This window comes from Canis lupus, chromosome 6, assembly GCF_048164855.1.
Source record: "Canis lupus baileyi chromosome 6, mCanLup2.hap1, whole genome shotgun sequence".
Taxonomy (NCBI): Eukaryota; Metazoa; Chordata; class Mammalia; order Carnivora; family Canidae; genus Canis; species Canis lupus.
This window is the reverse complement of record NC_132843.1, coordinates 45746597-45760620: the sequence shown is the minus strand read 5'-3', so window position 1 is coordinate 45760620 and position 14024 is coordinate 45746597. Positions and strand designations below refer to the sequence as shown.

The following is a 14024-nucleotide window of genomic DNA, read 5'->3' as shown; positions in this document are numbered from 1 at the left end:
AGATCATGACCTGAGCCCAAGCAGATGCTTCACCCACTGAGCCTCCCAGGTGCCCCTCTCAAATATTTTTAAGTCATCTCTGTCTCTCTGTGCTGCTCACCAGGTGATCAAATTTGGTAAAAACATGCCATCTTCCCTCAAGTGAGACCACTGACCCTATGGTTAAGACATCGTATTTAAAGGGAATGTAACCTTTGTCCCGGAAGGCTAACCCTTTGGAGAGAGAAGTTACCTTGCTTAATTACCGGTACCAGTTTATTTACATTTTAGCTACTTTTTGGACATAAATACTTTGAAAACTTTTTCCCAAATCATCAACTAAGATAAGATCACCTAATCCTAATCTTTGACCCAACTAGAGGCAAACCGCCGAGGGGACAGTGGCGGCAGGGAGCCCAGTGTTGTGTGTAGGCAGGAAGGAAAGTGAAGACAGGAAAGTTAGCTGCGGAAGCCCGCGGTGTGTCCTATCTGCAGAGCCGGGCAGTGAGGCTCTGGGGTCCTAAGGATCGGGTGGGGGCTGGGGGCTGGGAGCCGCCCGCCTGGCCCACTTCTGCTTCCGTCACTGCAGTGGGTACTGACCTGGTTCTGTGCTTGGCCCCACTGCTGACACCGACTCACACAGCCAGGTCTGCATCTGGGGAGACGGTTCTTTGCCTAGGGAGATGCGGGTCAGGGACAGAAGTAACGGTAAAACGCGGGCCAGCAGAAATGGAGTGATGAAGCCCGGTGGGAGTAGAAAAGAATCTGAAAAGGGAGACTTCACAGACAGGAAAGGACCCAAAACCCACCACTCTGACCTGTTACACTCCTAGCGTGTGTGTGTGCGCGCCGGCAAGGCTTTTCCTCTGGCGTTCAGAGCACGGGTACACACATCTGATCCTGGGGCAGTCCCAGCCAGGATCAGAGACAGAAGGGAGCCCAGCAGAGTGAACTTGATGCTACAGGTGTAGAAAGTAGCCACTTGAACCAGGCTTCGTAGAGAAACAGAGATGGGGGGCCGGCGGAAGGGGCCCAGGGGCCACGTGTCCTGCTCACCGACTTGTCTGCCTGCCCCACTCCCTGGCACCGGCCCAGGCCAACCTTACTCCTCTTCCTAATACAGCACCCTTTGTCCCCCGTAGATTCTCTGTGGGAAAGAGATTCCTCGCTGGATCAATCGGCTTGCCTACTTCAGCTCCTGTATCCCCTTCCTACAGAGTTGTCTCCCCAAGGAGTGGCTCACCCCCGCAGCCCTGCAGTCCAGCGTCAGCCAAGAGCTACAGGACGAGTTGGAGGAGGCTGAGGACGCTGCTGCGTCCGCATCCATGGCCAGCACCACAGCGGGCTCCAGACCCGGGCGCCACACTAAACTATAAACGTCTCCAAAGTCACCTCTTCAGAGCTGTCTCTTGACAGTTGACTATCAACTAGAGAAAAGTAAAAGAGTAAGCGTCCTCTGGATATTTTGTATGCAAAGATGGCTCTCCCCCAAATCCCAGTTTTTCAGCTCAGGATTATATTTGTAATCAAAAGAATCACTTGGCGCAGGAGGGAGAACTTTGTATGAAGCTGCCCTCTGGTTTTTTTTACCCACTTGTAAATTTGGATTTACTTGTTTTATACGAGTTCTGTTAAGTTATGTTTACAGTATTTTGTATCGCTGTTTACAAATCTTGCATGGACTCCTGCCACCGTGAAAGAAGAAAATCTTCACGTCTTCACCAGTGAGGCAGGTCATCTTTGTACACTTCTGACAGTTGCCAGAGCTACGGCATTAACACTAGGCACACGAGAGGTCCTTGAGTGCTTAGAGTCACCATCACCTGCTTAAGAATGGTCTTTTAGGTTGGTGTTTGGTTTTGTTAGCGTTGTGGCACCCGGACACAGAGGAGAAGGAGCACACGTGGCCTGAAACCTCGGGGCCTGGGGCTCCCCCAGACCAGAGGGGGGCTTTTAATCCCAAATTCCAGTCCACTGTGGTGGGCTGGTCCATTCCTGTGTCCGTCCAGCTTGGACGCCTCTGAGTCTATAGTTAAGATGGTTTTCGTTAAAGATATTCTGCTAGTCACTGAGGAGTATTTTTGCACATGTGTTGGGGGCTTCATCTTTATTTTAATACATACTGCTACCCTCCCTGCACTGGGCTGTGCTGATGGGGTTGGAAAGATCCTAAGTGGCAGCCCTCTGAGTAGCAGTGTGAGTTGACATTCAACTGCTTTATAACTGTTCAGGCTGCCTTTCATACTAGACCTTGAAAACTGGAGTCTGAAGCAACACTCTCCAGAAAGTTCATTATTGGATATTCCGACATCTTACGTACCATTTCAGACAGAGTGTGTTGGAGTTCATTGGCTTGTTAGGGGAGTAGCGCCACCTCATCATAGAAAACCCAGTCGCGTTGACTTTATGTTGAAAGATATTTGTGTGTCTTAAAATTCATCTTTTTCCGTTCTCTCAAATGTGTCTCTTACAGAACCTACCCTGAGAAAGGAATTGTCACCGCAGATAAGTCCTCATTAGCAAGGACTCTCTGCTCAAATCTACTCCCAGTGTGACCCTTGGATGTAAGAGCCAAGTCATTACATGTCAGATTCCATTTTTCTGCCTTAAGAATGAATGTCCTACGTAGAATATTGGGTGCAGCATATAAATTATCCAAGGCAGTGACTTCAGCTTTATAGAGATTGTTAGTTTTAAAGTCACCTACTTTTATTTCAACTTCTAGATTGGATTGTTTGCTATTGCCCTTTATAAAGATACATATCTTTGAGTAAAGTACATTTTTAACTTTTCTGTCAGCTGATTTTGATTCATTTTATCAACTTAAGCCCACCCTATTCCTAGGGAAAACAAACCTTGGGTTAGAAGCCCTGACCTGAGGACAATGAAACCACTTAACCTAATACATGTTTTTGACTGTTCTGTTCCTGGAGAGGAAAGCCTTGACAAGTCTATCCTCAGTTTTTTAGTGGGTGCAGAGCACTCTTTTAAGAGATGGGACAGGAAGAAGAAAGGAATATAGGATCTTTGCAAGAAGTTCACTTGGTTCAGGCATAAAAAGGAGATTTAGAATAAAACACTAAGACTCTGGCAGTGCGTTTGTTCACTCAGAGGAGAGTCCTAAACCCCGGTCGGCTATAAAAACGTCTGATGCCGTTTGGGATATTTTTTAAATAATGTGGTGGATGACAGTTTCTAATCATTCAGAGAAACATGATCTTAGTCTGTGCTGCTGACCCACGAAAAGGAGGGCCTGTCGGTTAGAGTCTTCCTGGGGAATAGCCGAGAAAACCCCATCTGTGCTCATCCGGAACCCAGCACCTCCACACACAAATGATTTCCTTGTTGTTGCATTGTATTTACTTTCATCTGCAGCATTTGGAGTGAAAAATAGTGTGAAGGGTCCTGGTAGAAATAAGTAGTGGCCTGAGGCCATTTATCATACTAACAATCAGCAGATAAAATCCTGGGTGTGAGCTTGCTTGCAACCCAGTTGTACTTGAGGTTGAAAAGAGAGAAATGTCTTTATGTTAGAAAATCTCATTTAAACCAGTTCCTCTCTGTAGTTCAGAGTTGAGGTTGAACTTAACTCACTAGCATTTAACCAGCTTTTCCTTGCCTTTGCAGGGAAAGAATTATGTTCTCAGCCTGATCTCTGTTGAGAAAAATCCAGTCATTAGGACACATGTGATATGATGGAGTCAGAGATTCTCTCTGTATCGTAACTGAGTGAAACACATTTCTCATGGTGGGCTGGATGGTAACAGTGTGGGAGGGTCAGAAGCTACTGGTTTCTGTTGGTTTCCATGCCCTTGGGTGAGTGAATTGGTTGGTTGCTTGGTTTTGTCAACCCTAAGAAGGGGGCATCAGTTTTGGAAAGTGGGAGTCTGGAGTTGTAGGAGGTGGAGTCAAAAGAGCCTCCACTGGATACCTGAACCCCAGCCACCTGTTGCTCTGACCCACAGCAATAGCGCAAAGCTCCCTTCACCAGCATTTGTACAGAGCAGGAATTCTGGTGTTAGCCGATGGACGCCATTGTGTGTACGAGAAGAGTCCACGCTACAGACAGTGGCGGGACTCCGTATCCGTGGCTTCTCTCCATCACAAAACGGGTAGAAACACATTCACTGCTTCAGGGCTCTAATCTGTGTGTCTTCTTTTGGCTCCATTTCTGCAAGACATTCGGTCATTTTGATACATGCTGTGTTTCCTTTGGGTTTTGTTCAGCAAGCTGGCCATGCTGCCATCGCATCTTCTTCCCTGCCGTCTGTTCTTAGGGTGTGGCTCAGTTACTAGACTCGCCTTGTCTACGCAGTCAATACACGTCTTCACTGTTTGAGAGGTGTTACAGCTGTTAAAGAATCTTCATGAACCTGAAGATAATTTCTTGTGAAGTTGAATGCAAATGTACTGTCATTCATAGTGTTTATATAAAAAACAAATACCAGGAATTTCACTTTTGCTACCTTGATATAGCATTGGGCTATCATGTTAACAACATTGAAATACATCAATTTATTAAAAAAAATACTTTTATAGGAAATGTTTTACGTGTGCTTTCTGACCTCCAGACTGTAGCTGTCATGTATTTGTGTTAGAGGGTGGGAGGCGACTCTTAAAACCCAAGGCTCCTGTCTGCTCTGCAGAGATACAGTTGGCCCTCTTGTACGTGCCTGTGCATTTACTCACGCACTTGCTTTTGAACCTGAGTCCATGGGCCAAGTCCTTAGCTGCCAAAGAGCATAACCACACTCCTCACAGGTAGTGGGTGTCAACCCTGGCTTCCAGGCAATGAAAGCAGGCTGGGAGGGGAGACACCTCCTCTGCTGTCCACCCAGAGTGCGGGGGAGGGACCCCACTGCGTGTGTGCACACCCATCTTTAGCATCAAGCAAGCAGGAGCCAGGGTGATAGACTCCCTGTTTCCTGTACACCTGTTCCCCTTCTGCTTAGCACCTGCAACCTGAGCCTTCCTTCTCCACTGGCCTTTTTGTACCTAGCCAAGTGGTAGTTCCCTCCACTAGCTCAAAAACTTCTCCTGAAGGTAAGTATTGTTAAATAAGTGGTGACTCTTGCCGTCACTGCCTGTCCACTCTGCTAAGAAGGAACGAACGTTTGTTCTCCCCTCGAGCACATGAACTAAAGGGACCTTCCAGGTTCCTAACAGACTGTAACAAGTTGGCCACAAACACAGGTCTGGTAAAGCAACTCCTCTTGCCTGCAAAGAAGATGCCAAATATACTGAGAAACACAGTCCCTTTTTCCCCCCATTATCATCTGCTCCTCAGGTTCTCATCACCTGGATCCTGACCTCGTGATAAGTTTGCATAAATGATGCTAATAAAGATCAATAGCTTCATGCATTTACAACCCACTCTTGCAAGTAAATTAGATGCAGGCAGCTACTTACCTCCTTTCAGATTCTGAACCCAGAGAACTGCTGAGCTCTCTTAAATTCATCCCTTTGGTCCGTTCCCCAAAAAGAATATCCTCCCCAAAATTGTACCTTGGCCCTACGCTGGCCAGTGGAGATGGGTTTCCTTCTTGTCCAGGCCAAGGGGAAAGCTAACGAGAGTTAAAGAAAGGGGCTTCTCTCAACCTGGTCATGGAAATGTTCGTTTCCAGAGGTTGGACGGCCACACCTTACTCTGCAGCCGCGTCCTGATTGGGCTCCATGGTCCCAATCAGGAATGTTCCATTCCCATGCTGTTGAGCACAGTAGTCCCTCTACTTGGAGCTCCTCTCTGACCCCCTCGTTTGAGAGCAGTTACCTGGTTCCACCAAATACTCCTGACCACTCAGTGGCTCCAGCTCAGGGAGCCATTGGCTGCCACACTCACCCCTAACTCCCAGCAAACGGTGGGAGCTAGCGCCTGGGCAACCTTCAGGTCTCCTGAAGCTACAGGGAGAGTCACCTGCCTCCACAGGCCTTGGAGCTTTGCAGACAGGACCCGGAATACAGTTAGTAGAGCCGCTAAGGCAGGCGCTCGGATGGAGGCACGTACCCTCCGCTCTGCTTGCTCTGCACCGGAAAACGAGTAATGCACTGGGCAGGGCAGCGAAAAATCAGAGAAGGGAAAGCTTTTCTGTCTACCTAGGACCCTCAGTCTGTGTGGCCAGTGGTTATCCAAGCCAAGTGGGGACTGGAGTTTGGGGATCAGCAATCTGGAACAAGACAAAGGCCCGCGGGCCTGGCAGCCTCAGCCCGGATCTAGGACAGGAGGACACCCGCCTCCCACTTCCTCCCCCCGTATCAGTGAGTGGGCACTACAGGGAGGCCCTAGCAGCACCCGGACAGGCAACTTGCAATCCCCAGAAGACCAGCATCCATCCCCGCGAGTGACAGCATCCCCCCCTCGTCACCTTGAGTCTGGACAGGCCAGTGGATTTCGTGGACAAGACAAAGGAAATCGTATTATTGTCCCCCCGCTGTGTCACCTCAGGGCCGGGAGGGGCACAGTAGTCCCATTACTCCACGGAGCCCTCACAACAGCCCACGTCTTGATTCCTGCTTTACACAAAAACGATCTCGTGGTCCTTAGCACAAGAACATGCAGGAGGCACAGGAAACACCTCTGAAACCAGCCCATCGTGAAGCTCCTGCTTCCATTCAGGACCTCAGGCTCCTGAATCCGATCGGCATGAGGACGAGACTCCGGGCACGAGGGTCACGGGAGCCCCGCTCTGTCCCTCCCAACTCTGTGCGCTCTGAGCCTTCTCTGTCCGCAGAAATGAGAACTTCTCAGGCGAGGCGACTGTCAGGCAGCCTGTCGTCTGTCGGACACACGAATGTCTGAAAGATCGGGCAGTTGAATCTCCCTCAAACTTCAAGAGAGATACGGTGTGATTTTCTGAATGTCGCCTGGGTTTGGCTGAATCCATATAAATTACTCAAGGGGCATTCCAGCTGGAGCTGCTGCAAGGAGCAGTGACTGAGGAGCCCCTGATCTGGGCACGGGGACTCCGGGCTGTCCTCTGAGCTGTTGGCCCCCTTCCTGGCAGACCACCAGGACATGCCTGTCACACAGCCATCCCTAGGCTCTGAGGCCGTCCCTCGGTCTGCATCCCCGACCGCAGCCAGCATGCCTGGCTATTCGTCCTTGCCGGGCCCCTTCCAGTGCGCCCAGTGGGACTCCCAGTCTGCAACAGGCAAGCGCTGCAGTAGTCGCCACTTCTTCCAATGTCTCCTGGCCCCTGCTTTATCTGAAACCCAGGTGTCCCCTGTGGGTGTACTCCCCCAGAGTGTGTCCCCCCAACCTGCCATCGCTGCTTGCCCACACCTCCTCCTCCCCACCTCAAGCCCCCAGCTCCACTGAGCCCATGCTCCCCAATGCTCTCCCTCCTCCTGCCTGTCTTCCCCTCCACCCTCCACCCCGTTCCTGTCCTCCTTCATTCCCAGGAACTTCACCCACACAGATGACCCGTCCTGAACCCTAACCCCGTGTTTTTCCCCCAGGGCCCTCTTGTCACTGGGGTAGGACAGTCCCTCGTGCTGGACAGTCATGGCCACATCGAAAGTCCCCATGCAGGGCAGCCCGGGTGGCGCAGCGGTTTAGTGCCTGCCCTTCAGCCCAGGGCATGATCCTGGAGACCTGGGATCGAGTCCCACGTCGGGCCCCCGGCATGGAGCCTGCTTCTCCCTCTGCCTGTGTCTCTGCCTCTCTCTCTCTCTCTCTCTCTCTCTCTCTCTCTCTCTCTCATGAGTAAATAAATAAAATCTTAAAAAAAAGAAAGAAAGTCCCATGCATTTCGCCCCTGGAGTGTAGGCAGTGGGCCCTGGCTGAGAACCCTGTCAGTGTCTCAGCCCACGTCCACCTGCACTCAAACCTTGGGCTTGTCACCACTCCAACTGACCCCCTGGTAAATATTTACCTTGAGCATCTCTGGCCACCACCCTGCTTGGTTCGGGTGCCCTTGTGGGTCCTCTCATGCTCCAGGTGACATGTACCCCCTGTTGCTTCATCCCCCCCCCCCCCCCGCCACTGTGTCCTCACATCAGCAGAGAACCTCGCTGTGTGCTTCCTCCAGCACAGAGAGAACATAGGCAGTTGGCCCCTGTATTAGAAAAACAGTCCTTCCTCCACTGTGCTCCTCCTTTACTTTCATACAGAACATTCCACTTCCCACATGTCTGGTCACCAAATGTGTGTGGAGGGGGTGGGGGGGAAGTGTCCCCACACCAAGCAATTCTGTGTGACACCAGCAGGGTGTCCTGTGATTTAACTGTTCTGACGCTGCTGTCTCCCTGGAGACGGTCTCAGAGGGGTCAGGGCCCAGGGGCCGGCCGCCAGGAGTAGGTCCCAGGTGACCACAACTTCTGTCTGACTTGGCTACAAATCAGAGATTCCCAGGACCCCTTTCTGGGGTCCAGCTGATTTACTAGAGCAGCTCACAGAGCCCAGAGAAACACATTTACCAGTTTATTAAAGGACATGATGAAGGACAAGATAAACACCCAGATGAAGAGATCCACAGGACACGGTCTGGGAGGGTTCTGAGCGTGGGAAATCTGCCCCCGTGGAGCTGGGGTGTGTCACCCTCTCACTCGTGGAAGTGTCCACCCCCGGGAAGCTCTCCAAACCCTGCGCCACTGGGATTTTATGGAGGATTCTCCATCAGGCGTGATGGATCATGACCTCCGTGGTCAGCCCCTCCCCGTCTCTGGGTAAGTGCGGGGTGGGGTAGTGTGGGGTTGAAATTCCAGCTTCTGATCGTGGCTTGTCCTCTCAGGTGACCAGCCCCACCCAGGAGCCGTCCAGGAGCTCCCGCAGAGTCTCCTCAGTAGAGCTAGAGATGCTCCGGTGCTCTTACCACCCAGGAACGTGCAGGGGTTTCAGGCGCCCCGTGTCAGGAGAGTGTAGTAGCGCAGAGGCCAGTGTGTGTGTTTTCTATTAACTCACAACCTCCAGGGCACCTGGGTGGCTCAGTGGTTGAGAGTCTGCCTTTGACTCAGAGCATGATCCTGGGGTCCTGGGATCAAATTCCACATTGGGCTCTCCTCGGGGAGCCTGCTTCTCCTCCCTCTGCCTATGTCTCTGCCTCTTGCTGTGTGTCTCTCATGAATAAATAAATAAAACCTTTAAAAAAAACCTCACAACCTCCAATTCCCCAATCTACAAACTCACCTGAATTTGTACCCAGAGTCACTATCCCTGTCACGATGGGAGAAGCTCTCTTACTGCTTCCAAAGGGGCCAGTCCCTCCCTTGGCACTGGCTCTCACACTCCCCCATCAACCAAGCACTTGCTCCAACATGATCTCTCCCCCGCCTTTATCTTTCTAACACCAATTTCCCTTTCTTCTGCGGGACCATTCCTATCAGCATAAAATATGTTGCGTGGTTTCTCAGCTAAAACCTAAAACCAAAAACAAACCAACCGTGACTTGACCCCCTGGTCTGTAACAGCACATTTCCCTACGTCTCTCCACGTTAGAAGGTCATGTGCCTTCGTGTTTCATTCATTCTTTCAAACAACATCTTTGTTGTGAAATATATATACAAAGGGATATATGGGATGCATGTGTATACTTTAAGATACAGTAAAGCGAACACCTCGCCACGTACCCACCACTCAGCTTAAAAAATAAAACATAAGGGACGCCTGGGTGGCTCAGTGGCTTAAGACTGGCTTCAGCCCAGGGCATGGTGCTGGGGACCCTGGATCAAGTCCCATGTCGGGCTCCCTGCATGGAGCCTGCTTCTCCCTCTGCCTGTGTCTCTGCCTCTCTCTTTCTCTCCTCTCTCTCTCTCTCAGGAATAAATGAATAAAATCTTAAAAAAAAAAAAAAAAAAAAAAAAAAAAAACATGTGCAGGACCTCAGACGGGCCATCCAGCTCCCTGATGGCTTCCTCCTCCCGCCACCACGGGGACCCTGCTATTCTGAGCTCTGTGTTCATCATCGCTTTGCTTTTCTTTATGGTTTTAACACCCGCATATTCATCCCTTGACAGTATGTTATTTGGTTTGACTTACTTTAAAACATTAAGAACATATCTATGTTCTCCTGTGATTTTTTAAATTCCATATATCTTTAAATTCACGAATGTGTGTAGTTATAGTTCATTCATCTTCATTGCTGTATAGTATTCTGTTATATAAATATACCACAATTTTATTGATAGATCCTTCTACTTTTAATGGATATTTGGGCCATTTCTGGTTTATTGCTATTATGAGCAATGCTTCTATGAATATTATAATGTATGGCTCCTGCTGCTCATGGAAAGATTTCTTTCAGAGTGAAATTGCAAAGTTGTAGGGAATGTACCTGTTCAACTTTATTAATGTAGAAAAAACAAGGCCCTCTTCTTATTACACTTTTATTAAATAAAATCCTACCCAGCCCTCTCTACCTGCTAATCAAACAGAGCTCCACAGGCTAGTTATTTTCTTATAATGTCATATAATGAAATTTCAGAGCCTTGCCTTTAAAAATGTTTTTTCATTATTAACTGAAGGTGTCAAAGAGGTCAGAACTGTTTCCACATGGCCACCGGGAAGGAAAACACTCAAAGCACAAAAATGGTTCAAAGAATCTGATTGGTTTGGTTTGAAGTACTTTCCACAGAATGCCTTGTTCTAAGTGGATATGTGTGAACGTTCATCACTATTTACAACTCTGAGCAGCAGGATCTGTTAGACACCCACACTTTAGAAATTGTTGCCATATCCTGTGCAAATACCCACCCCTTGAGTATAACCTCCAAAGGACACCTGCATTTATTAGCTGCTTGTCTTACCTGATAATTCACTGGCTTAATTATAATGTTGCAAATGACATCTCAATATTCCTCAAGGTTATGGATACTTGAAAAACTACCTCTTACAGATCAAGAGAAGATCATGGCACTTCTCTGCCGCGTGCATTTTGGAGAAACCAAAGGCCCTGCTAGCTGTATGATTTAACAGATCGGCTGAAAGTTCTTGTGCCGTCTTGTCAGCACTGGGTCATCAAAACTGTTTTCCAAAGTGGCTGCAACACTGTTGGCCCCCATGAGCAGAAGATTGTCATTCCCACTACTCCGCACCCTTGCCAATACCTGATATTGATGGACTCTTCAGTGCTGGCCAATCTGGCAAACGTAAATTGGCACCTACGTGTGCTTTTGATCTTCCTAATTATTAATAGGATCGAGAATCTTAAATGTTTCTGGGCTAAGTACTTATGTTTCCTTTTCTGTGTAATGTCTGTCCTACCCTTTGTCTAGTTTTCTATTAGATTCTATGTCTTCTTAAAAAAAAAAAAAAAGATTCTATGTCTTCTTCTTGCTGATTTGTAGGAAATATTTATGTATTCTGGCTACTATTCTTTGTTCAATGTACTACAAATATATTGTCCCACCTGGAAACTTCTCTTTTCACTATCTCTTAAGGTGTGCTTGGATAAACAGAAGTTCATTTTAAAGTAGTCAAAAATCAAGAAGCCTGGGTAGCTCAGCAGTTGAGCACCTGCCTTCGGCCCAGGGCATGATTCCGGAGTCCCATTATCGAGTCCCAAATCGGGCTCCCTGCATGGAGCCTGCTTCTCCCTCTGCCCTGCCTGTGTCTCTGCCTCTCTCCCTGTGTCTCTCATGAATAAATAAATAAAATCTTTTTAAAAACATTAAAAAATAAAGTAGTAAAAAATGTCAGTGTTTTTCTCTATGGTAAATATTTTTTGTATCTTAAGAAAATTAACCTATCCCTTTAGATCATGAAGATATTTTCCTACATTTTCTTTTAAATATTTTTTTTAAATTTTATTTATTTATTTGGGAGAGAGCAAGAGAGAGAGAGAGCACCCATGACCAGTGGGGAAGGCCAGAGGAAGAGGGAGAAACAGGCTCTTCACTGAGCAGGGAGCCTGATGCAGGACTGGATCCAAGAAGCTGGGATCATGACCTGAGCTGAAAGCAGGTGCTTAACCGACTGAGCCACTCAGGCGCCCCTCTTCTAAATGTCTTAAGCTTTGCTTTATGCATCTAAGTCTTCAGTCCACCCAGAATTGATTGTGTGTGTATGGGAGGTCGAGATCCAAATTATTTTTCTTGCCATATGGATAACTGTTCACCCTAAAGCAGTACACTGAGTAGCCTTGCATTACCCTCTGCGGTACCACTCCCACTGTCTGTTAGCCAGGTTTCCGTATATGGAAGAGCCTTTCTGGGCTCTCTCTAGTCTCACTGGTCTATTTACTATCCCAAGACTAATGATACACTATCCTAACTGCTAAGGCTTTATAATAAGCCTCAATACGTGGTAAAGCAAGTCTCCCTAGCTTCATGAGTTATAAACACACCCTATTGAAACTCCATTGAATTTATGTATCAATTTGTAAAGAAGCAACGTCTAATGACATTGAGTCTTTATCCAAGAACATGACATATCATTCCATGTACACTGATTTTTAATAACCTTCAAAAAGGTTTATCGTTTTCTCCAAAAAGGACTTTCCTATATTTTGTTACATTTATGCCTCACTTCTTTATATTTTTTTGCTAGTGTAAATATATTTTATTTCTTAATTATAGTTTCAGAACCATTGTTCCTCATATATAAAAACACAATTGACTTTTTTCCTTTTTTAGACAAAATTGATTTTTTTTAAGATTTAAAGTAATCTCTACACCCAGTATGGGGCTAGAATTTACAACCCCAAGACCAAGAGTCACAGTCAGTGAGCCAGTCAGTTAGATTTTTGTTTTGTTTTGTTTTGTTCAGAGAAAGTGTGAGCAATGGGGAGGGGCAGAGGGAGAGGGAGAGAGATAATCTTAGGCAGGCTCCACTCTCAGCATGGAGCCCAACCCAGGGCTCCATCTCAAGGCCCTGAGATCATGACCTGAGTCAAAATCAAGAGTCAGATGCTCAACCAACTGAGCCACCCAGGCGCCCCTAGATATCCTTTTTTTTTAAAGATTTTTACATTTATTATTTATTCATGAGAGACACCGAGAAAGAGGCATAGACATAGGCAGAGTGAGAAGCAGGCTCACTGCAGAGAGCCTGGTGCAGGACTTGATCCCAGGACCCCAGGATCATGACCTGAGCCCAAGGCAGACCCTAACCACTGAGCCACCCAGGCACCCCCCTAGATATTAATTTCTTAAAGCATATTTAGGCTCACAGAAAAATTGAGCAGCTAGTACAGAGAGTTCCCATATACATCCTCTCTCACACATGTACACTTTCTCCTGTTATTAACATCTTGTATTAGGGTGACACATTTGTGATATGATGAATGAATTAATACATTACTAGTAGGTAAAGTCCATTTACATTAGGGTTTACTCCTGGTGCTATACAGTTCTACGGATTTTGCCAAATGCATAATATTATATACGCAACACTACAGTATCACACAGAATAATTTCACTGCCTTAAAAATCCCAGGCGCTGCATTTCTTCATCCTCCCACCCACTAATCACTGATGTTTTTGCTGTCTATAGTTTTGCCTTTTCCAGACTGTTGTATAGTTGGAATTATACAAGATCTAGCCTTTTCAGATTGGCTTCTTTGACTTAATAATATGCATTTCCATTTCCTCCATTTCTTTTCATGGCTTGATAGCTCATTCTTTTCAGTACTAAATAATATTCTGTTGTGTGGATGAACCACAGTTGACTTCTGTATTCACCTACTAAACACATCTTGGTTGCTTCCAAGTTTTGGCAGTTGAAAATAAAAAATTTTGTGCGGACAAAAGTTTTCAGCTCCTTTGGGTTCCTACTAAGTAGTGCAGCTGCTGGATCACAGGGTAAGACTATGTTTAGCGTGTATGAAAGTGCCAAACTATCTTTCAAAGTAGCTGTGCCATTTTGCATTCCCCCAGGAACGGGTGAGAGTTCCTGTTGCTCCACATCCTCACCAGCACTTGATATCGTCCATGCTTTAGATTCAGACTATTCTAGTAGGTTAGCAGTAGTACCTCCTGTTGTTTTAATTTGCAATTCCCTAGTGATGATCAGTTGAGCATCTCTTTCTAAGCTAATTTGCCATCTACAAATCTTATTTGATGAGGTATCTATGCAGATCTTTTGCCCACTTTTTAGGTGGGCTGTGGGCTTT

The 14024-nt window shown here is 47.1% G+C and overlaps 1 protein-coding gene across 5 annotated transcripts in view; it reads left to right on the top strand.

Annotated features, from left to right (window-relative positions):
- DESI2 (desumoylating isopeptidase 2) overlaps positions 1-4522 on the top strand; it is a 46572-nt gene extending 42050 nt beyond the window's left edge. For 4 of the 5 annotated variants that reach the window (XM_072830327.1, XM_072830324.1, XM_072830328.1 and 1 more), the window contains one exon: positions 1122-4522. In XM_072830327.1, the coding sequence (XP_072686428.1) occupies positions 1122-1355 (234 nt within the window). In that variant the 3' untranslated portion in view covers positions 1356-4522. The remainder of the gene's footprint in view (positions 1-1121) is intronic. The other variant, XM_072830326.1, reaches the window with a different exon arrangement.
- Positions 4523-14024: the final 9502 nt, after the last annotated feature.